At 51.6% G+C, this 24,870-nt stretch overlaps 1 protein-coding gene across 2 annotated transcripts in view; it reads left to right on the top strand.

Moving 5' to 3' along the window:
• Positions 1–8,695: 8,695 nt before the first annotated feature.
• TMPRSS13 (transmembrane serine protease 13) overlaps positions 8,696–24,870 on the top strand; it is a 28,428-nt gene continuing 12,253 nt past the window's right edge. Inside the window, exons 1-6 of one of the 2 annotated variants that reach the window (XM_054441390.2) lie at positions 8,696–8,781; positions 19,118–19,427; positions 20,553–20,657; positions 23,174–23,212; positions 23,307–23,429; positions 23,910–24,039. In XM_054441390.2, the coding sequence (XP_054297365.2) occupies positions 8,761–8,781; positions 19,118–19,427; positions 20,553–20,657; positions 23,174–23,212; positions 23,307–23,429; positions 23,910–24,039 (728 nt within the window). In that variant the 5' untranslated portion in view covers positions 8,696–8,760. The remainder of the gene's footprint in view (positions 8,782–19,117; positions 19,428–20,552; positions 20,658–23,173; positions 23,213–23,306; positions 23,430–23,909; positions 24,040–24,870) is intronic. The other variant, XM_054441391.2, reaches the window with a different exon arrangement.

Here is a 24,870-nt window from a genome sequence, read left to right as displayed (position 1 = left end):
TTTTAGTAGAGACAGGGTTCCACCATGTTGGCCAGGCTGATCTTGAACTTCTGACTTCAAGTGATCCACCTGCCTCGGCCTCCCAAAGTGCTGGGATTATAGGCGCGAGCCACAGCGCCCAGCCCCAGTGTTCATATCTTCACGAATGTTGTATCTGTCATAGCTATGAAGGGACCCTGAGGCTGTCTGGAATGTACCATTAATGTTGCGAAGGGCATAGCTTTGGAGGTACTTTGCTGCGAGGCTCAGCCAAGCCACCAGCCTTGTGGCTTTGAGCAGGTTGTCCAGCCTCTCTGGGCTTTAGCAAGAATGTTACTTGTCCTATGTACCTTGGAGGATTGTCCTGAGGACCAGATGAGATAAAGGAAGGGAATGTGATATTACAAGTCTTAATATCACACTGGAAGGTATCACTAGATGTCGTCTGCTGGAGACAGCCTCCTGGTCCTGTTTGCCTGTGGGTCTGACTCAGTGTGTATAAGCTTCTCTACCCAGAGCCAAGTCAGATTAAGTGAGGTCAAAGGATGCAGAGTGGCATAGGCTCCTCCCGAGAGCTACAGCAGGAATGTAACACTTGGGTTAGGAAGTGATCTTGGAGTTTGTTCCACTTTTCTATGTGCACAGAAAAAAAAAGATCATATTCCTTTAGATGAATTTGTTCTAAGCAGAAAAGTCTTTTGAAAGCTGAAAAAGCAGAAAGGCTCATGTTTTCTTTCCAAACTCTAAAATACTATAAAAGAAATGAAATCGTGTAGCTGCATGCTCAAAGATCTGAAATTTATTACGTTAACTAGGCTTGAAGTCTGGGTAACTTTGTATGCTTTTTAAATGATTCACATTCGAAAAGCAAAAAAAAAATCAAAATGCATAAAATTTCCTTTTCACTGAGCAAACAATATAAGTGTCTGTCTTTGGGTGACAGTTGACAAAACACAGCATGATTAATCTGGGGACCTGCAGGAGTTCACCTTCGGTGACTTCACACTCATCACCTGCTCGGATAAAAACACATCTGTCTGAAGCAGCTGAGAAACGAAACTGGGAAAAGAAAGGCATCAAAATCAAGTATTTCTTTTCAAATACTGTGAGTTGTAAAGAGAATAGATAAAGGTTCTAACAAGAATGTACGGATTTAACATTTTAAATTTTATTATCAAAACAGTAGATTGACATTAAGAAAATTAAAAAATACAATGACTCATTATACCTTTCTATGCCAGCTGACACTGTTACGGTAAGAACATAGATGTGGAGACAGAAAACACAGCTTTAGAACAAATCAATGTAATGAATGTGAGAATTAGCTCTGTCCTTCATAAACTGTTGACGCTGGGAAGTGCATTTCCTTGTGTCTTTGCTTCCTTGTTGGAAGATGAAGAGGGTAATAAGAACTGTATTCGAGTGTGCTCAGAGGACAAAATGAAATAATATATATGTGCTAGCACTTTGCAAATGTGAGTTATTATTTCCTGGTGTTCTTTTTATTTTTATCCGTGAAAAAAACATGTCGTTTCTCCTTATAATTCTTATTGATTGCATCTTGCACCTGTTTTTGCTTTGCCTCTGGTTCTGACCATCCTTCTGTTCCTGTCTTTCTGGGCCGTGCTTAGGGGCATTTTCTTCTTTCTCAAACTCTGACTCTGTGTCTCCCCCTCAGATTTTCTGTTTCACAGTTCTTTGACAAGGAGCTCCAGATCACCTGATCTTCTTTTGTGCCAAATCTTCCTTCTTGGAGACCTCTAGTCTCTCCAGAGCTGAAAAGGATCTCACTTTTTAAGATGAGAAAGCTGTGGTCCAGGGGTCACCTGGGAGGAAGTTGCCCTGCTTAGAAGTAACAATCTCGACAAAAGCCCAGGTCTGAAGTCTTAGGCCAGATCTCTCTCCACCAAATCTCTAGCAAAGGACACTTCTCTTTGGACTTCAGATCCAAAGCACATATCTTGGCCAGACACGGTGGCTCACACCTGTAATCCCAGCACTTTTGGAGTCCAAGGTAGGAGGATCATTTGAAGCCAGGAGTTTGAGACCAGCCTGGGTAACAAGGTCAGACTCTATCTCTGCAAAAAAAAAAAATTAAATGAGCTGGACATGGTCACAGCTACTTGGGAGGCTGAGGTAGGAGGATGGCTTGAGCCCAGGAGGTTGAGGTTGTAGTGAGCCGTGATTGTGCCACTGCACTCCAGCCTGGGTGACAGAGTGAGACTGTCTCAAAAAAAAAAAAAAAGCACGATTTTAATACTCTTCTCTCTTGCTCAGAGTCCTATTTGTTGTTGAAACCATGACCACATATAGTATATATGTGTGTGTGTGTGTGTGTGTGTGTGTATAGTGTGTGTGTGTATAATAATATGTGGGCACTAGGTACCAGGTCCTGTGACAAATGTGTTATACAAATGATTTCACTGAATGGACAGAAATACTCTAAGAGGAACCATTATCCCCATTTGATGGATGAGGAAACTGAGGTTCTGAGATGGCCATTAGCTTGCTCAAGGAACATAGAGGCGGTACATGGCAGAGCTGTGATTCCACAGCTATCTGACCTTAAAGTCCCTTCTACAAACCACTCCACACTCACCGCTCTGAATGTCCCTTTCCCGTGCCTGTCAAGCACCCCCTGGCAGCCTAGAACACCAGCCTGTCTCTCTGTCATTCGTGCAGCCTCTGGAATCTCACCTCCTACTCGAGAAAGCCTTTTAAGATGGTTCGAGGGGAGTTAAAGATGGTCCCATCTGAAGGTGGGATTCTCGCGGTCACAGTAGTCAGTGACTCTCACCCTCACCCGCTCTGTGAATGTTCAGCTCCAATGTGTGCGGATGGGACCCATGCTTGTCCCTGCCAGGCTTAAGCCCTGTCTGTCAGCATCACGGGTCTGTTTGCAGCTGCCTCATTTCTGTGGAAAAATTAGCAGCAGCCCACTGGGTATTTCCAGTGAGCAACGGTGGGTTTTATGTAGAGTCAGAGTAAGCACGTGTAAACACGGCTGCGGCGGGCACTTCAGGAGGGCTGTGGCCTGTGGGCCTTGTTTTGGAGAAATTCGCTGAGGGAGGGGTTGGAACTACCTCACAGCAGCAGCAAGCGAAGGAACAGGTGGGAAAAGTGCAGATGCAGAGGATCACTGAGCTGTCGCCCTCGAGTGTGAAAAGGGCTGTCTTGGGGAAGTGGGATTTGACTTCTGCTGTGTGTCCCCACAGAGGGGAACGAGGAGCTACAGACACACGGTCGGGGTGAATTACAAGGAAAAGCAGCTATGTCAAATACTTCTTCGGAAACAGGTGGTGCCTAGTCAGTCAGAACTATCCCCAGATGGAGTGATCTGGGCACAGGCCGGGCAGCCACCAGGCAGGGGTGTTGCAGAGGGTCCACCTGAGAGGGCTCGGCTGCTCTTGCCTGGGAGTTCCTGGAGGCCAGGGGCAGCCTCCTCCACTGCCCACTCTCCACTGCCCACTCCCCATTCTTCAAGGGGGTATGGGCCAACTTGACTGAGACTGCCAGGGTCCTGCCAGAGGCTTCTTATCTAGTTTATCCCATCTAATCGTGGATTTATTTTATTTTATTTTATTTTATTTTTAGAGACAGGGTCTGGCTCTGTTGCCGAGGCTGGAGTGCAGTGGTGTAATCATAGCTCATTGTAGCCTCAAACTCCTGGGCTCAAGGGATCCTCACACTTTAGCCCCCTGAGCAGCTGGGACTACAGGCATGCACCACTGCCCCCAGCTAATTGGACTGATTGATTGATTGATTGACTGGCTGATTGATTGTAGAGAGTGTCTCACTTTGTCCAGGCTGGTCTCAAACTCCTGGCTTCAAGCGATCCTCCTGGCTCAACTTCCCAAAGTAATGGGATTATAGCCGTGAGCCACTGCACCCAGCCTTTAATCATGGAGTGTTGATCATGCAATGACAGAATGCCGATTATCAGAAGAAGAGCAGGGATTTGTCCCTCTCTGCCTCCTGTTGTCCTGAATAAGACACAAAGGGGCAGTAAACTCTATGACTCAGAGAAACCCTGTGGCCCCTGTGTTTAAGATCCTAGACTGTCTGCACCACAGGCCTGCTGGGGAGTCATCAGGTGGTCTTTTGGTTTCCTGCCCACACTTATTTTCTGGCCTCCCCTTCTGGGTGTGCCAGTCCTTTCTCCCTCCTCTTTCCTCTGTATCCAGGGCAGAAGCCCAGTATCTGCTGGAAATAGGGAACCTTAGAGTTGCCCCACCAGCAGAGTCCCCTGAGAGCCTCCCTTAGAGCTGCTGAGAGGCTAGTTGGGGACCAGGGACTCTGTATGGACTCATGGGCTGTTTTCTCTTGGCTTGAAAAAAAAAATCTCTCCACATGATCCTGCCTCCTCTGACCTAGCACCTGATGTGAGTCCTGGGGCAGTGGCCCTGCTGGGCTGAGCTCAGGGTTCAGCATTAAATCTTAGGGGAGATTTAGATGAGATTCCAGAAAAGGGAAAATTAACCTCTAGTGACAGGAAGCAGATCAGTGATTGTCTGGGGCTGGGATGGGGTGGAGAATTGACTGCAAGAGGTGCGAGGAAACTTTTTGGAGTGATGGGGATGTTCTAGATTTTGATTGTCATAGTGGTTACACAGGTGTGCACATTTGTCAGCCTTCATTTAATTGTTAACTTATTATTGATGCGTTGTTAATTTAAAAAAACAAATCTTAGAACAGATTGGTAGCAAGTGCCATGTTCAACAAATGGTCAGGCAGGCACCAATTTGCTTAATTCTGAGGACTCTTGTTCAGCCACAACAAAAAACATATAAGCCATACAGATTCATGGAAGACGGAAAATGAAGAAATATGGCACAAAAAAGAAGGAACTCAGGGTGGGTATTCACAGTGAAGACAACAGCTCTCTAGGGCTCAGGTCTGCTCTGTGCAGAGAGGGAGCTCACCCCCTGGGAAGAGGCCTTCCTTGCTCTTGATTGGCCCGGATGTTTTGAGCAGCTGGGACAATATCCTGCAGAAAGTAGAAGGAATAATCACGAGGGAAAATGGGGCCCTGCTAACATGTGAGTAATAAAAAGGGGAGACAAAATCCAGATGGAAAGCTGATCCTGTCTTTACTTAAAATTCCGATATTTTATTCACCTTGGACTTTTCCCATTAATGCAGATTTTAAAAATATTTCATTAAAACATGATTTATCTTGATTATTTGGGCACTCTCTTAAATTGTGCAGCCTGAGCAAGTGCCTCACTTGATCACTGATGTCCAGCCCCAAGGGAAAAGCAGGAAGCGGGAACCAGCCTCTAGTCCAGAGAACTCAACGGAGATCAACCTCTGCAGGCCTGGAGTGGGGAGAGGCACGGCTAGGACCACAGCCTGGAGGGACCCAGGACGGCCCTGGAAGGCTGAGTGGGGCGGGAGAGACCTGCCTGGGGTTGCAGCTGGGAAGACTGCTGGGCTTGGGGGGTGGGGCGCTACAGACCATAGGAGCGTTAGGTGTGCTGGGTCCAGGGGTGGCTCCTGGTGACTCACCCCCTTGAGGGTGGCCCCAGTGTCTCCCCTCTGCCACACTGAGCCTTTAAGTATGTAGTTGGGTTCCTGGCTGCCCTCAGGCCTGGAGGGAAACCCACCTATTGTGCCAAGAGTGGTGGAGAAGCTCAGAAGCGGGGTGCAAAGTGGGGAAGGGTAGGCAAGGGCTCCAAGCAGGGAGTTGGGAGGTGATTCAGGGGTGAAGCTGCCGATAGGCTTAGGAGGGAGGAACATGGGCCCTAGGTGGGAACTCCGAGGAAGATAACAAGGCTGGGAATAGAAGGCCCAGAGCTCTGTTTCCCAGGCTGGAGCCCCAGGTAGGAGCTCCCAAGGCATTGGGGTAGTGGTGGCTGGAACAGCCGTGGAAGCAGAGAGCTAGGAGTTTAGTCTCAAAACAGTTGTGCGATTTTCTCATCCTTACTCTCCTGGCCAGCTGCCAGGAGATGTGTGCTTGTTTGCATGGCTGACATTTTTCTGTAAAACTCCCTCCACTCCACATGGAAATGACCCAGGTAGGAAATGACCAGGGTACAAATGGGCCTGATGGCTGGCCTACACTCTCCCTGGGGGGTTGAGGGAGCAGAAGGTGGGTCCCAGGTGCTGCCGATAGCCTCTGGGTGTGGAGTAGCCAAAGGTGGGCCTGGCAGGTATCTTTCCAGAAGGCAACCAGGGAGCTGAAGGGAGAAAGCCAGGGACCAAGGCCAGAGAGAAGGAGGCAAAGGAAAGGGAGGGAGTCAGCGAGAGCCTGGGATTGTACGGTCAGGAGGACAGCAAAGGAGGCTGGGAGGAGGGGGCCAGGAAAGGGCCAGGCCAGGCTCAGGTAGGGAAGTCAAAAGCGGTGCAGGCCTCTAAGTCCAGCTCTGTGGGGGAAGCATCCAGGTCTTGTGCTGCCCCAGCGCCTTCACTCTGGAAATAGGAAAACCACCAGCAAGGAATTTCATTCCTCAGTGTCCCCACCACTGCCCGCCCCAACACATCAACTGTGTGTTCTCCCAGGGCAGGGCCCCGGCCTTTCTGTTCTTTGCCCACCGCGCTCACTCCCCAGCAGCCACCGTGGGCCTGGTGCTGAGCAGGCAATGCTTGCTGAACTGGACTGCCCTTGGCGGGGATGTCACATGCGTCAGACGGCTTGGTCAGCGAGGATTCTGGGACAGGCCAACTTGTGTCTCTGATGCAAACCAAGGAAAAGAGCAAGAGGTGAAACTGACATTCCTTCCCAGCCTGCCCAGCGCCCCGTGCCAGGCACTTCCTCTGGTTCTATGTGTTCTCCTCATTTTCCCGATGGTGAACCTGTCAGGCCTTGCGAATTCCCCTCAGAGTTAGGGTTCTCATTCCCCCCGACTCGCCCAGACCCCCGAGCCTGAGCTCTTTCCCTAGGTTGGTGGGACCTTCAGGGAAGGAGGCTGAGGGTGCCCCTCGGAGACCAGTGGCCTGCGTGGGGGATGAGGTGGAGGCGCTCAGATCTGGCCTGGGCATGCCAGGGCTCAGTGGCAGCCAGAGAGGGCTGGGCCTCCCTGGGAGAGAGGGAAGAGGAGGAGCTGAGGACAGGAGGTGGGTGTCTTCTCAGGAGGATGGATGGGAGGGGTCCCTTTGTCATGGTGGGCCGGTGGATGGGACAGGAAGGGGATGTGGCCTGTGGCTGAATTCTGCTCTCTTTGAAACCCAGGGAAGTGGCTCCCACAATAAGCCAAGATGAGAGAACTCTAGGGTCCCTGCCTGGGCCCCCCAGGCTTCTCTCCTCCAGCCTCTTGCCTCTGCGTTAGATTTCCCTCAAGACACCCTAAGCTGGGGCACAGTTTCCACTGTGAGCTAGAAGTTTCCATTTTCTTGAATGTAGATGCGGGGGGATAGTAGTCACTTCCTTTCAGTTTTTGCTCAAATGTCACCACAGAGAGCCCTCTCTGACCATTCTGTTCCCAACTGTCAGGACTCTGCCTCCCCTGCCTTCTCGATCCTTTCGCTGCTTTGTTTTTCTGAATGGCACTTCTCACTTTCTAGGAGGCTGTGTAACTGATTTATTGATTTTTGTCTGCTTTTTCCCCCCAACCCCCAAATACTAGACACATAGGGCAGGAGCCTTTGCCTATTTTGTTCTTGTGTCCCCAGCACCTAAAGCAACGCCAGGCACTCAATACATATTTGTTGAATGAACACGTGAAGGATGTGTGTGAAATGTTTTGCAGGATTCTTGGCATCTTAAGATTATTGCTGCTGCTGTTGTTTGCTGTGTGACTTCAGCACATTCCTTAGCCTCTCTGTCCCTCTGTCTCGCCATCTGTAAAATGAGAAGAGTGAGCCACTAAAGATCCATGAGCTTCCTTCAAACTCTAAAAATCTTGCTGCCTCCGAATGCTCAAGAAAGTTCTTCCCAAACCTCACCAGGAACTCCTTTTTCTTTTTTGCAGTTCTCAGCAGCAGCTCAGCTGGGACTTAGCCAGAGGCGCTAAGGACTCCTTTTGCAATAGCCCTTCCTCTACTTCTTTTGACTCTGAGGATCAGAATAGGGTATAGGTTTGGGATCACGAGTCAGCCCAATGTTTCTTGGAACAGTTTCCATTCAGATAGTTATGTTTTATTTCATTGACTTTGATATGTTGCTTCTAGCACTTTATTGTTTTCAATAGAGGGCAATTCATGATGTGCATAATTAAAGATCATTTGATTTTCATTTCTTTGTTAAGAGTTTCATAAAAACAGAGTTCAGGAGAAAGCATTGCCAGATCATGCGCCCAGAGACCATGTGCCCTGATTTGGGATTTGGACACCTGGTCCTTGGAAATGAAGGTTCCCACTGTCCTGCCATAGGTGGGGCTCTGTCCCTGGCCTGGAGCGTCCCCTGTGGGGATAGGGTCATCCCTCAGAAGGCTCTGGAGCATCAGTTTCAGGGGCTGAGGTCAACAGGACCAAGACCATCCTCTCAAGGCTCTGCCCTTTCTCTCAGGGCCCCTCTGAAGGAGTAGCTCAGAACACTCCTCTGCTTCTGTGGGGGCAGTTTCAGGAGTAAAGGCAGCTTCAGGTTCCTGGTATTCGGAATTCGGTATTCGCTGAGTAACTGGGATGGCCTCGACAAGGGGCGGAGGAACAGGTCTGGCTAGTTCTGTGTTGTTTATACTGGGGATTACTTCACACATCCCAACCGGCTTCCCCGCCCCGTTTGGTGGGGGCTGGCCCTTGGCCCTCCAACTCCTTTACCCCACATGCCTGGGAAGCCAGGGGCCAAGATGGATCTTCTCCTTGATATCAGCTAAGCCTGGAGGACTCTTCCCCTCAGAGACCATGGAGAGGGACAGCCACGGGGTGAGTGTGACCTCAGGCCTCGGGCCAGATCCTCCCAGCGCTGAGGAATCAGGGCTGAGGCTGGGAGACAGGTGGGACGGCCACCTCTGTTTCAGGTTTGGGGGAAATTGGCTGTGCCTTTTCTAGTTTGAAGCTACTTACAATCAAGATCTCTTGGTCTCCTTTTAACATGGTTCTAGAAAAAGCCCCTGGCAGGAGAAGCTGCTGGGATTTGGGGTCTGGCTGGTGAGCACCCCAGGGCTGTGTGGCTGAGTCGTGGGTTCCTGCTCTGTGGTCTGTGAGCACTCCTGCCGGGCATCCATGCTGTTACAGCACCAACTTGGCCGATTGGGAATCCAGGCTAATCTACTTTAATCTCATTTTTGCTGGTTGGAAAATCAAAAGCATTCTAACTGCAATTCAGGGGCACCTTGTCTAAACCCCTCACTACACTCCTAAACCTTCCCAGAAAACTGTGACTTTCTGTGTACATTCAAGATTTTCAAGGGGATGTTTCAACCTCCCTTGGTCACTTCTTTTTGGGCTTAATAACTTTCATGCTTGGGAAGTGCTTCTTGATGTTTAACCACAAGTCCTGCTACCACTCAAGTTCCTTTCTTCTGCTGCTCTTGGGGTGGGAGAGAGCAGCTGGCCTGTCCTCTGTGGGAAAGCCAGTCATACACACATGAAGGCTTCCAAAGATCTTGTTCTGCTGTGCCTCCACTTTCTTTTCTTCCAGGAAATCCCTTTTGTGCTCTCATTTCTCCTTTAGGTCTTGTTTTCTGCCCCTCTCCAAATTCTCTGTACCTTACTGACGTGGTAGAGCCTGGGACTCTGGGAAGAATAGGCTAGCACTGGGTTTGGGAAAGATCAGCTCATCCTATCTTCTGACTTATAGCTGGCTTGTGGGCCATTCTGCACTCCCAATGTGTTTCTGCAAACTTTACCATCATTTTTTCCCACCATTCTTCCAGCCCTCTCTTGACTTTTCTTTCCCAGGCTGCCTCCCTTGCCCTCTGCTCTGGGCTCCTTTGTTCATGTCTCTACCTCACCAAAGTCACTTGGCCCTAGGCCTTGGGGGGTTATCAGAGCCTCTTACTGTTGAGCAGTAAGGGGGGTACACAGGGGCATGCAGAAGGTGAACTCTTAGTCACAGCCATGGGGCATCCTCCTTGGCAATATGCTGGCAGCCTAAACTAGATGGTCCCTAAACCCAAGAGTGAGAAGGGCTGAGCTATCCGGAGGGTGGCCATGCTCCCATTGGAGATGGATAGTCCATCCCTGAGACAGGGTGATGGGGCGATATCTTCCCAGGAAGCTCATCTCTTCAGAGTCAGGGACCAACATGAAGGCTGCTGGAGGGATACAGGACAGAGAACAGACTTCTTTGGGGAACTCCCAATTAATCTATGAATTAAGTGTCAAATATTATGATAGGTGCCATGTTCATTCTGAAAAAAAGATTGTCCAAACTTATCTTGGAATGGAAGAATGGAATCATTACATCCTTATTTAAGGTTCTTAACTTTACTCCCCTATTTAAGATGGAACTCTGAGAGAGTGAGCCTATAGTTGGGGCTCGTATTCCCATCTGCAGCAGGGTTCTTAACCTTGATTAAATAGGAGTGGGCTGGGAGAAGCTGGTCACCTGAGCTTGTGCCTTCTCCCTGAGGGCTTTATTGCAGAGAGATGCATTGTGATTTCTGTCCCTCAACTCCAAAATGTTGTGAGGAAGATGGTGGCCAGTGGGCTTGAGCCTGATGGTACTCCTCTGGCAGCTGCTGGATCTTCAGAGGGATCTTGGAAAAGATGTGGAGAAGGGTCTCAGTTTCTCATATTCAAAAGAAAGTTGCATGTTGTGGTGGACAGAGAACTGACCATGTTCCCCGTCAGCTTTGGGCAAGCCACTTCACCTTTCTGTACCTTAGTTTCTTCACTTGTAAAATGGAATAATACTACTACTCTCAAAAGAAGAATGTTGGACAAACTAAATTTAACAGAGTTTAATTGAGCAAAGAACAATTCTCAAATGGAGCAGTCCCCCGAAGGAGAATAGATTCAGAGAGATTCCCACACAGCTGCGTGGTCGGAGAGGATTTATGGACAGAAAAAGGCAAGTAGTGTACGGAAAACGGAAGTAAGGTACAGAAATAGCCTTATTTGAACACGGTTTGAACAGTTGGCTGCCTTTGATTGGGCAAAATTGGTGATTGTTAACAAGAGTAGTTTACTATCTGTTTACACGTCCAGTTGAGTTATAGTTCATTATGTACAGAGAAACCTTTTGATCCAAACTTAAAATATGTAAGGAGGCAGCTTTAGGCTAAGCTTAATTTAATAATACCTACCTCAAGGAGTCTCAAAATAGTGTCCTTCCCATAGTAAGGCTCATTTAGAGTAGCATCTGGCATAGAGAGATAGAGGTAGATAGATACAGATAGAGTCACAGAACGTTGAAATTTATCATCACTGCCTAGAATTTGGGGTGGGCTCCTATAAATTTGGACAAACATCTTCTTCTCCCTGTGCCTCAGCTTCCCCACCAAAGAAGAGGGTTGGACAGATTCCCTCCTGAGGCTCCTTTCTGGCTCCCTGACAGTCTGGAATTACATAGAACGGGATGACAGGTGCGCCACACCAGATTTGTTCTTGACAGTGCATATTTTGTGCTTTTTCAAAATGGGTCACATTTTTAATTCTCAGAGCAGTGCAGTGCTTATTAAAGAAAGACTGAATTAGACCCATTGATGAAGCAACATTCCTGTGTGGAGTGGATTTTCTTATACCGGGCCTTCTTCAAGTGGAACAGGTTCCAAATTAGCCCAAGGCCACAGGTGCTAGGGACTGGTGAGAACTGTCTGGGGGCCCAGCGCTGTTCCAGGATGAGGCACCCTTTCCAGAGGGGCTGGGCAGTTCCCGAGATGGCTCACCCACGGGCTCAAGTCACTCTGCCGTGTCCCAGCCCAGTCCCAGCCCCAAGCACCCCAAGGACCCCAAGGACGCTGGCACCTGTCCTATGCCCCTGCAGGTGTGCAGCCCTCACCTCGTCCTCCAAGGACCCTGGCACCTGCCCTATGCCCCTGCAGGTATGCAGCCCTCACCTCGTCCTTCAAGGACCCTGGCACCTGCCCTATGCCCCTGCAGGTATGCAGCCCTCACCTCGTCCTCCAAGGACCCTGGTACCTGCCCTATGCCCCTGCAGGTGTGCAGCCCTCGCCTTGTCGTCTGTTTCATGTTGTCATTCGTGCGGAGCAGACTTCCTTTGGCACAGCCACCTCGCTTTCCCCTGCGTTGTCCCCTGAGACTTGGCAGATGTGAATGTAAGCGTGTGGGAGTGTGTGTATTGGGCCCTGGGCTGGGGAGCTGGGTGGGAAGGACAACTGATGTAACAATGACCACTTAGCTTAAGTGTCTTGTTTTGGCAAAACAGCTTCCTCCTGGTATAGCAACAACGAGGGTGGATGTGCCTGGCCAAGTGGGCAGGGCACTGGTGGCGCAGGCACGAGGGAAGCCACAACAGGGAACCCTGGCTTTAGCAGTCAAGTGGAGGCCTTGACAGCACCAGATGGGGATTTGTTTCCCTAGGAGGGAAGCAATACCCAAAACTTTAGGGGGCCCCCATTATGTACCAGCCCTGAGTGTGTCACTACCCTAGGACTGGTAGCAAGAGAAGGCACAGACACAGGGAAACACTGAGGCAGCAAGTTCCTGGGCAATCGAATATTATTTGCTTGGCAATAGTGGGCACTCCATGTTCTTTACAGCATTTGATGAATGAATGAATGAATGAGTGAATGAATGAATGAACAAGGAGGCATCTTGATTCTGGTCTAACAGGGATTCCCCAGGCTTTTTCATGTGCACAGGAGGCGTCAGAAACTAGAAGGGTCTTCAGCACTTACCCTGGCCAGTCCCTTTCAAGTTCTTTGTAGCAGCTGCCTCTTTTGTTCAAATGAATGTTATACAGACTCCACTGTATGAAACTGAAAGGTCGATCTTCTCTGTTGAGGTGGGGTAAGGACTCAGAGCCCACCACAGTCCCCACCAGCTGGTCTCCAAGGCACCTTCATGGAAACTGAAATGCTCTGTGGAACCCTGTTTGAAAACTGCTGATTGTCCAACACCCTTAATTTATAGAAGAGGGAGCTGAGGCCCAGAGAGGGATGTGACTGTCCCCAAGGTCACACGGCTGCCTAGGAGCAGAAGCGAGGCTCCCCGTGCCCCCCACCCCCAGGGTGAGGCAGACCCTGCAGCTCTGGCCCCTTCCAGAGTTCAGTCTGCCTCAACGGCTGACCCGAGTCCCTGAGCTGTATACTGTGTGTGCGCTGGGGATGCTGGTGCTGGGTGAGGAGGTGGTGGGGAAGATGCCTGTATGATGAGGAGAGCCTGTATTTGTGGGGTTCCTCGGGGTTCGGGGAGGGGGAGAGTAGGAAAGGGCCTTGGGAACCTGGAGGTACAGTGAAGTTTGGGTCTAGCCGTGAGAAAGGGAAAAAAGTCACCCAGTCCAGCCTGGCCCTCGCTGGGAAAGGTTCAGGCCTCCCCTGCCACAGCCCCAGGGCTCCCCAGGTTCCCAGCAGGCAAGGAGGGTTTTTAGGCTCTGTCAAAGGGAGATCCTGATCTTTCTTAGTGCCGCCAGTGCTTCCAGAAGGGTTTAGGGAGGGGTTTTTCTTCCTGACTAGCCCAGAGTGCTGGGTTGTTGGCCCATGGTCTGCCTGTGCCCACCCTATGGGCGCCCTTGATGCCCAGGGTCACTGGGAGAGAGACACTGCCACGGGGGCCTCTGTCTGGGAAGGGTCCTTTCTCGTGGAGGCTGGTAAGGGACAGACAGGGGAAAAGCAGAGTGTTGTGTAACAGCCCAAGGATGGGGGCCAGAAGATCAGGGATCTAGAATTGGCACCGTCCCCAACTGGCTGTGTGACCGTGAGCAAGTCACACAGTCTTTCTGAGCCTTCATCGCCTCAACAATAGTATAAAGGGCTTGGGTGGGTTTTCTTTTCTTTACTTTTCTTTGAGATGGGGTCTTGCTATGTTGCCTAGGTTGGTCTTGAGCTTCTGGCCTCAAGCCATTCTCCCACCTCACCCTCCCAAGTAGCTGGGACTACAGGCCGGTGCCACCACGCCCAGCTTAGAGGGTTTTCAGAGTCCTTGCAACTCTGACAGACTGTGATATGCCCAACCCTGGGTGGTAGCTTTGTGAAGGGATGGCCCAGGGCTGAGGAGGGAGGCCCAATTGGCTTAAACTGGATGGAAACGGGCCCTGATGCACCCGCCCTCAGGCCATGAAGCAGCTGCTGCTGCCTGCTGGACATTCTTCAGGACTAGCAGGAGAGCATTTTTTTTTTTAATTATACTTTAAGTTCTAGGGTACATGTGCACAATGTGCAGGTTTGTTACGTATGTATACATGTGCCATGTTGGTGTGCTGCACCCATTAACTCGTCCTTTACATTAGGTATTTCTCCTAATGCCATCCCTCCCCCCTCTCCCCACCCCGCAACAGGCCCTGGTGTGTGATGTTCCCCATCCGGTGTCCAAGTGTTCTCACTGTTCAATTGCGGGAGAGCTTTTTATAGGGCCATTCACACTGCAAGCCCAGGCTCTGGGGGACCTGAAGTGCATATTTCCCGAGTTCAGGCTGTTGCTTATAGCTGGAGAACTCTCATTATGCAGAGCCTGGGGCTCGATCCATGGCAGCAGCTCCATAACCACTGAGATGAAGCAACCATGAGCCCACATCACTCAGGCCCCCTTTCTCCCTGGCATCACTGGCTGGGCCCCCAGAAGGTCCAGGAGAGGACAAGGGCTGGACATACTCAGGGGCTGGCTAACTCACTACCATCCCCACCAGGTAACGGCCCAAGGGGCAGAGTCTGCAACTGGAAACCAGAAAAACATCCCATTCGCCTCAGGGGGATCTACCCCTGGGAGCTGTGGTGTCAAGATCCCTGGGCTGGAAGCAGGGGGCCTTGGGTTTTGTCCCTTCACTGCTATAAGATGGGCCTGAACAACTTTGGGCAAAGCACACAAATGTTTTGGGCCTCTACCTCTCACTCTGTAAAGTGGGAGTAAAAATTCTTACAGACTTCTGTCCAGGGACAGTCTTTGGAAAGACTCTCAGAGCCGGGGGCTGCTCCTTTTAGCCCTCCCTAGCTTGTCTCTCACCGCTTTCCTGCGGACCCTTCCCCTGCCTTCCTGCCATGCTGCCTCCTGCCCCAAAATGTTTGGAGGGCCCTGAACAAGCCTTGGGTGAGGACTCCTGGGAGTGGCAGAGGCATAGCCAGGTGGTAGCAGTGACAGCCTGGGGTGTGGCCCTGTTCTATGGCATGGTAAGGGCTTACAATTATGTTACTGCAGGGGGTAACCTCAGAGACTACCCCAAGGGTAGGTGGGGAGGAGAGGCACAGCCAGGAAAGAATGGTTGGCAAGGTTAGGCCAGAGACGTGGCTCAGAGTTGACCACACTCCCCTGCTCCACCCTGTGCACCTGCCCCAGAGCAGGCTGAGAAGCCTTTGGTCTGCAGGCAGGTTGTAGAGACACCAGGACACATCAAGGAGTTGGTCATTTCGCTTCCACTTCTGAGTCTTTGGCTCACCGTCAAAGGCCAGGATTTGGGAAGCTTGGGTTCTGGTCCTGGTTCTGCCCCATGTAGCTTGGGACCTTGGATAAGACGTCTCGGCCAGGCGCGGTGGCTCACGCCTGTAATCCCAGCACTTTGGGAGGCTAAGGTGGGCACAAGATCAAGAGATCAAGACCATCCTGGCCAACATGGTGAAACCCCATCTCTACTAAAAATACAAAAATTAGGTGGGCATGGTGGCGCGTGCCTGTAGTCCCAGGTACTCGGGAGGCTGAGGAAGGAGAATCGCTTAAACCCAGGAGGTGGAGGTTGCAGTCAGCCGAGATCGCGCCACTGTACTTCAGCCTGGTGACAGAGTGAGACTCTGTCTCAAAACAAACAAACAAGTAGTCTCCTACCCTTCCTATTCCCCAGCTGCTGAAGGCCTCTACTCTGAGGATGAGTTCAGGCCTCTGGTGGGAGGCTAGAGTCTCAGCAGTTGTTCTCCAAGAATTGGGGAAAAGAAATGAGTTAGTGCTATAGCAGGTTAGGTATCAGGAAGAACTTCCAGCAGCGTGGGGCAGCAGGCTGTGAAGTACCTAAAGAAGGTTGGTGTGGAATCTCTTACTTAGATGATCCCTGAAGATGAGAACTCTTCTTGATGTCTGGGAGGGTTTGGGTTGAGGGTCAGAGTCAGAGGGTGGAGCAGGGGCCTCACTCTGGATGCTGCTCTTCTCTCGTCTGGGGGCTGCCCTTCCACCCTGATGTCCCTGTTGGGACTTGTAGTTCTCTTCATGGGCAGTTCTTCTTCAGGTCTTGAGGCTCCAGAACTCTCCTCTTGCCCTGGTGTGGGGGTCCAACTGCTTTCCACCTGCCTCCCAGGCTCTGACAGCAGAGCACTTGCTCTACCCAGACCAGAGCTAGATAACTCCAGACCCAGGGCCTGCAGAGACTCCATCCCACTTTCGGATGTGTCGCCCTTTCTGCAGTTCTTGGCTTTCCACCAATGCCCCCTTTCCACCAGTTCCCTGTCTGGTCTAACTCCCTTCTCCTGCTCCAGCTTTACAGCTTTCCCCAGCTCCCTCCCCCCGACCTGCCCACCCATTTTCCTCTGGGCCTCTTCAAGATGGGGCAGCTGGGGCTGGATGGCAGGGTCCTGTTCAGGTAGAGACAGCCTGAGCTGCCTGGGAATGAGAAGATTGTGCTAGAGTTCCTAAAGACCACCAGCTCATTCAAGGGGTGAGGTGGGCTGTTTCATCTCTCTGAGCCCTGGGTCCTTGTGTACAAACTGGGAATAGTAATTCCTGCCCAGCTTGCTAACTGAGAGACTTGCGAGAATCAAATCACATAATGGTGCAAAACTGCACATACAAACCCTGAAGAGACGAAGGTAGGTCCTGTGGATGTTTGTGACACTGTAGGTCAAGGCCCTCCTTGCTCCTAGCAGGCCTGGTTAGAATCTCAGCCGTCACTCACCTGGTGTGTGAATTTGGGCATGTTCTTAACCTGCCTGGACCTCTGTTTCACTATCTATAAAATGAGGCTAACCATACCAACTGCAAAGGGCTCCTAAGAGGTTGGAATGGGGTCCCGTAAAGTGCTCATGGGCTGTTATCTTTGTCATGGTTTGACACACATTTATAGACCAGGGTTTTTCATGTGTATCACCCATTTATCTGGGGGAAGAAGGTAAGGTCTGCCCATTTTATACGCGTGGAATCAGGCACTGAAGGGTTATGTCGCTTGCCCAGGAAACACAGCTGGGAATGGAGGCAATCAGATTCAAACAGATTTTTCCATAGCAAGCCCAGCATTCCCACAAGCAAACAAACAAAACCCCACTACCGGCTGGGTGTGGTATGGTGGCTCACGCCTGTAATCCCAGCACTTTGGGAGGCTGAGGCGGGTGGATCATTTGAGGTCAGGAGTTTGAGACCAGCCTTGCCAACATGGTGAAACCCCATCTCTACTAAAAATACAAAAATTAACCGGGCGTGGTGGCGGGTGCCTATAATCCCAGTTTCTCGGGAGGCTGAGGCAGGAGAATCCCTTAAACCCAGCGGAGGTCGCAGTGAGCCAAGATCACAGCACTGCACTCCAGCCGGGGCAACAGGGCAAGATACAAATTTTTCCAATACAAAAATTAGCCAGGCATGGTGGTGCACACCTGTAGTCCCAGCTACACGGGAGGCTGAGGCAAGAGAATAGCTTGAACCCGGGAGGCGGAGGTTGCAGTGAACCAAGATCAAGCCACTGCACTGCAGCCTGGGGGACAGAGCAAGACTGAAAAAACAAACAAGCAAACAAACAAAACCCCTCCATCACAGCCACTGCTCACCACGCCCTCACTGTGCATTGGGCATTTTGCAGGTATGATCTGTGACTTCAGTACCATGAAGCAAGGTGCTTTGTTCTAGCTTACAGATAGGAAACTGAGATGTAAAGAGGTGAAGTCACTTGCCTGGGGCACCCAGCCGCCTTAGAGGCAGGCCAAATTCCAACCTGGTCTCTCTAACCCAGAGCACCTGAAGACTCACCTGACCCCGATGCTCCAGGCCACTAGGCACCTCCTGGTCTTGGCAGATCACAGGGCCCAACTATGGGTCGCACTGTAAAGTATCACAAGACCAAGATCCCTGTGGTAACCCCCAGCCCTATCCCCAGGTTCCCAAGGTGCTCCCGGGCCTGCAGGGCCATGGGGCCTTATTCTTAACCAATCTCACAAAGGCAAAATGAGCACTCTGTACACGTGGTTTACGAAGACTGTGCAGGAAGCTCTTCTGACTCAAGAAGGGCAGGTGACTCAGAGACAAATAGGCATGGGGTAGAACCCTGACTCTGTGATTCTGCAAGCTGAGCTCTGAGACTTGGCTTTCCTATCTGTAAAATGGGCTTCCAAAATACCAACCTCCCAGGGATGTGGTGAGGCCCTTGTGAGGCCACAGATGTGAACGTTTATTATCAACTCTAAAGTGCCATATACACATGAGTGATTAGTATTTTATTGTCCCGGCTTATGGGAATTCCCCCTGAAGTTGGGGAAGACTTAGAGTGTGCACAAAAGAGGAAGGGAGACCAGGCAGGCTGGTGAAGGTGCCACAGTGCCAGGATCCCTGGCAGGAGCCGAGGCCCAGGCCACCACTGGTGGGAAGGGCAGGGCCTTCTGCCGCTGGGGCTTGTCCATGTTATGGAAAGACCTTAGTCTGGCCTTTCTCCAGCATTCTTTTTCTCCTCAGATGAGCTCACACTGGCACTCAGCCCCTTCAGTTAGCAGGTCAGGGCTCTTCTTAACTAGTGCTTAACTAGCGATTGCAGCTCACAGTAAGAACAATATTTTATAATCTAACACACATACATGAAAGAAAAGGATGTGGATATAGGAGGTGGAAGGGAAGAGGGCAGAAGGGGTCTTTGCTTTCCCCATGGGGGACCACATTCCCTTGATATGAGGTCTCAGAGTGAGTGACCAGCCCAGCAACCTCTTCCTTTAACACCTCCTAGACATGCGTAGCCTAAGCAGGTGACCCCCAACCCCTGGGCACATGGCCCATTGCCCTCTACCCATCTCTGCAGGTCCTGTGTGGCAGGGGAGCCCCTAGGGGAGCTGGGGGACAGCAGACTTTTTGAGCTTTCATTCTATCCTTGGACACAGTCCTCCTCTCAGATGCTTCCTTGTCCGGGGGGCTTTGCTCAACCCCTAGCTGCTGCCCCAGAGCATTCATCTCCTAGTGCAGCAGAGCTGACAGCTGGGGTGGGTTGGCAGGGGAGCAGCCTGAGGGATACTCTTCGATCTGCTTTCAGAATGCATCTCCAGCAAGAACACCTTCAGCTGGAGAATCTCCAGCCCAGGCATCTCCAGCTGGGACACCTCCAGGCCGGGCATCTCCAGCCCAGGCATCTCCAGCCCGAGTATCACCAGCCCAGGCATCTCCGGCTCTGGCATCGCCTTCCAGGTCCTCATCTGGCAGGTCATCATCCGCCAGGTCAGCCTCCGTGACGACCTCCCCAACCAGAGTGTACCTTGTTAGAGCAACACCAGTGGGGGCTGTACCCGTCCGATCATCTCCTGCCAGGTCAGCAGCAGCCGCCAGGGCCACCAGGGAGAGCCCAGGTAAGGGGGATGCTGCACGGAAGGCAAGAGAGATGGGAAGCAGCCCATGGGCAGGGAGGAAATCTCAGAGCCAGTGTGCTCTGCTCTCACAGCAGACAACAATGCGGGGAAGGGGAGGTAGGGGGTTGGGCAGTGAGGGACCTGAGGCTGGGGGCAAAAAGGAAACATTACATGAAAACCTAAGACAGTGGAAAATTAGGGGCAAAGGAAGTAGGTGATAAGAAGCCAGAACTAACGAAGAAGCATGTCACCCTGGAGTCTGCACAACCCAGGTCAGAGCACCGGTTTCAATAGCAAGGTCTCCCAGTTAGTCACAGGGTTCTCTCCTTGCGCTGTCCTGTGGGTCTGCCTAAGAAGCTGGGGTCTGCAGTGGAGCAAGGTCATGATCAGCGGGCCCAGCGGGGAGGAAAAGGAGAGATTCTGACCAGGTGTGCAAGTCCATCCCCAGCCTTCCAAATTGTGGGTTGTGTGGTTCAGCTACTAGGGAGTCAGAGAGGTTGAATAGGCCTTGGGGACTGGGTCTGCCCTTAAGGAATCAGTGTTCCTGCCCACCCCAGTGCTGCCCTCATCCCATCCCAGAATTCAGACTGTCCCCACCACCACAATACACACAGGCCTGGATGATACGTGGCTTTGGAGGATCACTCGAAGTTTGGGGCCCATCCCACAGCCTTGCCCTCTCCAGGGTGGGTGAGGTGCTTTGGTATCAGACCCACTGCATTGGAATCCCTACGCTGCCACTAACTCACCAAGTAACCCTGGGCAAGTGATTTCCCTTCCATGAACCTCAGTTTCCCCATCTATAAAAAGGGGTCTAATAAGACTCTGCTCATGAGGTTGTCATGAGAATTAACACAGGCAAAGTGCCTGGCTGGCCCAGAGAAGAGCACAGTAAAAGACCGCTGCTGGTACCAGGCAGGGTGAGCTCAGTTTTTCATTTTCAGATGGGACAAAATCCATTCATTCATTCAATTGACTTTGTGCCCCGTAAAATCTCATTCCAACTTCTGGGGTGGAGTGGTCCTCACGGGGCCCTCCTGGGCCACAGCCTTGTTTCCCCCACCCTCTCCATCTCGTCGGACTCCTCTCCAGCCTCATCTTCCCTTGCTGCCGCCCTGCTCCTAGGTACGAGCCTGCCCAAGTTCACCTGGCGGGAGGGCCAGAAGCGGCTGCCGCTCATCGGGTGCGTGCTCCTCCTCATTGCCCTGGTGGTTTCGCTCATCATCCTCTGTGAGTTGAATAGAGGGTGCAGGGGTGGGTTCTGGGCACTGCTGGGCAGAGTGGGACCCAGGGATGGGGGCAGGCAGGGGGGACAGGTGTGGGGACCACCCACTCACCCGGCTACCGTGTCCAGAGAGGGACACTCCTGCAAATGGCCTTGGACTGTGCTGCCCCCGGGCCCCTGTGGGGAATCCAGGTTAAGAGTGTGGAAGTCAGAGGAACCTGAGCTTGGATCTCATCTGTGCCACTTACCATGCAGCTTACTTGGGCAAGTTAGTTAACCACCCTGAGCTCAGTTTCTGCATCTTCAGATGGGAAAAAATTCATTCACCCATTTCATTACTATGTGCCCCATAAGTTCTCATTCCAACTTCACTAGATTATGAGGAATAAATAAGACAACAGCACAATTCCTGGAACGAAATCTACAAATACTAGCTATTAAAAAAACACACATGAAAACACTGATTGGAAAAAGTCTGTCAAGGATATTCAGTCAACGGGATGACGTGTTCAGCATTCAGGGGTTCAGGCCCATTCTCTTCAGCAAAGATACCCAGGCATGCCCCAGGGCTCTCTGCTCAGAGGTCCACTATGAGCCCAGCACAGTGGGAAACTTTAGGCAGCGCAATTGTGCATGTACATTATTCTATCCTGTCCTCAGGGAGATTACAGTCTCCTGGCGGAATAGCTGGAAATTTTGAAGGGCAAATGCATTTGAGTGTGACTATGAGGAGGGGATGACAGCTATGTGGGTTGGATGCAGGGGATAGCTTCTTACGGCTGTGGGGCCAGATGAAGACCTGGAAGGGGAGACAGCAATTATGCCCAGCAGGGCATCTGAGCGAATGAGCAGCCACAGAAAATGTGGGAAGCCAGGTGGCAAGGACAGCATGGGGGAGAGGAAGGGACCCGCCTAACGAAAGTGGAGAATGAACAATCAGGGACCTGGGGCCGTCTGTTTGGTTCAGCAAGGCTGGGCCATGCTGTAGAGAGCTTTAAACCCCAGGCCAAAGAGTAAGTATTCTGTTAAAGAGGCAGCACCAGTGGTGAAGGGTGCAGTGGACCAGCGCGTGGAAACGTCTGCTGGCAGGGCTGTTGAAGGGGATTCTGAGGGAGGGGCAGTGTGCTGGCAGAGGAGGCTTTAGTGCCACGCAGACCCTGACTCTGCCTCCGACCAGCTGTGTGAATTTGACAAGTCCATTAACATTCTGAGCCTCAGTTTCCCCACCAGTCTGACTGGGTCATATTGTCATAATGCACATAAAGGCCTCGGCATGGTGCCTGCTGTGACTTGCTGCCCTGCCCTCCCACCCTTTCCCACCACAGGGCACCCCGCTTCATGAAAGCCACAGGAATAACCCATGGAGGGGCAAGATGGCACCCACGGGTGGGCTCACAGAATAGAACTAAAGCTCTCAGCGTGGTTTCACAGCATTTCCTGAAGTCCCCAAAAGCTCTGCCAGGGAGGCCTCTAGACCTCCAGGGCTAGGGATGTGGCTTGACTTGTTCAGGTCACCAAGCAGCTACCTTGTGGGGTCAGGACTAGAGCCCAGGCCTCCCGACTCCCAACCCGGCCCAGCACCCTCTCCACTACACGTCCACGTGGGGCTCCATGAGCACTCCAAGGGAGACTGCCCAGGGTTCCCTGGGGGTTGAGTGCCCAGGATGTGGGAGGAAGACCAGGGCATAGAGAGGAGGGGCCAGCCCAAGAGATTAGGAGGGATTTGTGTCTGGACCTGGAAGGAGCAGTCACACACGGGTGGCCTTTACCCTGGGTGATGGAGAGCACAGTGGGCCCCGGAGGAGAAGCAAGGGGTGGGGCTGAGGAGCTGGTGGATGAGCAGAGGCAGGGTGAGAAGTTAGAACCCAGGTCTGTGAGGCAGCCAAGGGGAGGTGCCTCCAGGCAGGAGGGCCCACAGCCCCCGGTTTGGAAAGAGATTGCCGTTAGAGAGGGAGGAAGTCGTGAAGCAGATTTGCACATATGGCTTGTAAAGCTGTTTTCTTTTAGCCCCAACTTGTATATGTGGGAATCAGCCACCTAGAATTGCTGGTTGAATGAAAAGACATTTAAAGGCATAAGGACAAATCATGGGGAAAGAACTGAGCATAGAGGTGTCCCTCGTGCAGCGGAGAGGGAGAAGGAAAAAACCCAGGAGCTTCTGAGGCTGGAAGGATGGTCGCCTTTGAGAACAGAGAGACGGTGGTTGTCTGTGTGACTGTGAGGACAGAAATTTATCTGCTGTGACCCTGTGGAGCACAGAGAAGATGGGATGGCAGAGGGGTTCTGAGAGGGAAGCTCTGGGATACTGGAGGAGGTGTTTTCTCTGGCCACTATGTTGGCCAGCATGTAGGGAGGGGGAGTTCCCAAGGTGGTCCCCATCTCCACAGCACTCTCTCTCTCTCTCTCTCTTTCTCTCTCTCTCTGGGTGTCTGGCTGCTCGAATCTGCCTGGTGCTGCCCTGCTTGCAGGAGCTTTCTGGAGCATTCTGGAGCATTCCTGAGCAGCCTTTCTCTCCATACAGATGGGGGACGAGAGCCCCAGAGTTCAAGAGGGATTGCAGGTCGGTGTCTCAGAATCCCCAGGGCCTTGGGCTGCTCAGTGTCTCATCTCTGTGGGGCTGGCCGTGACCCAGCTGTCTGCTTCTTTTTCTCTAGTCCAGTTCTGGCGGGGCCACACAGGAATCAGGTACAAGGAGCAGAGGGAGAGCTGTCCCAAGCACGCTGTTCGCTGTGACGGGGTAGTGGACTGCAAGCTGAAGAGTGACGAGCTGGGCTGCGGTAAGGAGGCTGGGAGCGGAGGAGCGCGTGCGTGTTCATGTGTGTGTATGTGCGTGTGTTTGTGTGCCTGTTTGTATATGTGTGTGTGTATGCATGCCTGTGTGTGTGTGTATGTGTGCGTGCATGTGTGTGTATGTGCATGTTTGTGTGTGTGCATGTATGTGCGTGTGCATGTGTGCATGTATGTAATCCAGACCCAACGATTCCTCGTCCATTGCCTCCCATTTGAGCTGATACACAGTTTGCATCAGTCTGTAGCACTCTGGTGACTTTGCCTTGGCTCTGTCCATGCTAGGCATCCTGGGCTTCTGAGTACTGGTTGACCCCCATGACCCAGGCCATGTTCCCGGACTTTTCCCAGGCCTCAGCAAGGAGTGCTGTCAGGACAGGCACTTCTCGAAGCCTCACTCAGCTCATCCCCCAAGAGCTTGATGCTTCCTAGGTGCTGAGGACCTGCTCTGCCTTTTTCTTGCCCTGCAGTGAGGTTCGACTGGGACAAGTCTCTGCTTAAAATCTACTCTGGGTCCTCCCATCAGTGGCTTCCCATCTGTAGCAGCAACTGGAATGACTCCTACTCAGAGAAGACCTGCCAGCAGCTGGGTTTCAAGAGGTAACCCCCAACCTGGCCCCAGAGTCCAGGCTTCAGGGATGTCTCAGGCTCTTTATAGGGCGTCTCAAGCATGTTGCAGAAACACTATATTAAAAAGACCCTTGGGGACCGGGGCTGATCTCACTAGCTCTGGACACCCTCGAGGTATTCAGAGTCAGAGGCCCTGAGATCCTATGAGTCTGGAGCAGATTGTTTTCATGAGGCCAACATAATGATGTATAGATCTGCAATAGTATCAGACTCCTAGATGGTTCTTTGCATCAAAGCACCCTCACATCCATTATCACATTCACTGATAGTGGTGGTGGTCCTATGACTTGGGTAGGCATTTGGGCAGATCTTTTCTTCTTATATCTGGGAACTAGAAGCTCAGGTTGTGCAGAGCCTTTCAATGGACTTTGAGCTATAGCTACTGTGGCTTGAGCCAGACCTCATCAAGTGGAGAACGAAATGGGGCAGGTGAGGCTAGGCAGAATCATAAGGATCTTTGGCTCTAAAGATTTTAAACAAATCAGGCAGTGCTAATAGGTAGAGGAAGAAGTAGGTGAGCAATGACCTTCCACTTGAAGAAGTGTCTGACTTTCAGCCCAGAAACGCATCTCCATCCTCCCTCTTGGACTGAGTTTTCCAGATGGGTAGTCTGGGGTTTATCAGTGTGTGTGAGGTTGTGGGGAGAGGAGTTTAAGATCTCACTGTGGGTTCTCTACAGAAGAAGCACCGAAAACACCTGGGGTGGGGTGTTAGGATTTAGAACAAGTTCTCCACCCCACCTCAGCCTGTCCAGATCCATGAAAGGGGGATGGGAGTAATCCAGATGGAAGACCATGGGCA

The sequence above is a fragment of the Pongo pygmaeus genome, chromosome 9 (assembly GCF_028885625.2).
Source record: "Pongo pygmaeus isolate AG05252 chromosome 9, NHGRI_mPonPyg2-v2.0_pri, whole genome shotgun sequence".
In the NCBI taxonomy this organism is placed as follows: domain Eukaryota; kingdom Metazoa; phylum Chordata; class Mammalia; order Primates; family Hominidae; genus Pongo; species Pongo pygmaeus.
This window is presented reverse-complemented; position numbering and strand designations above follow the sequence as displayed.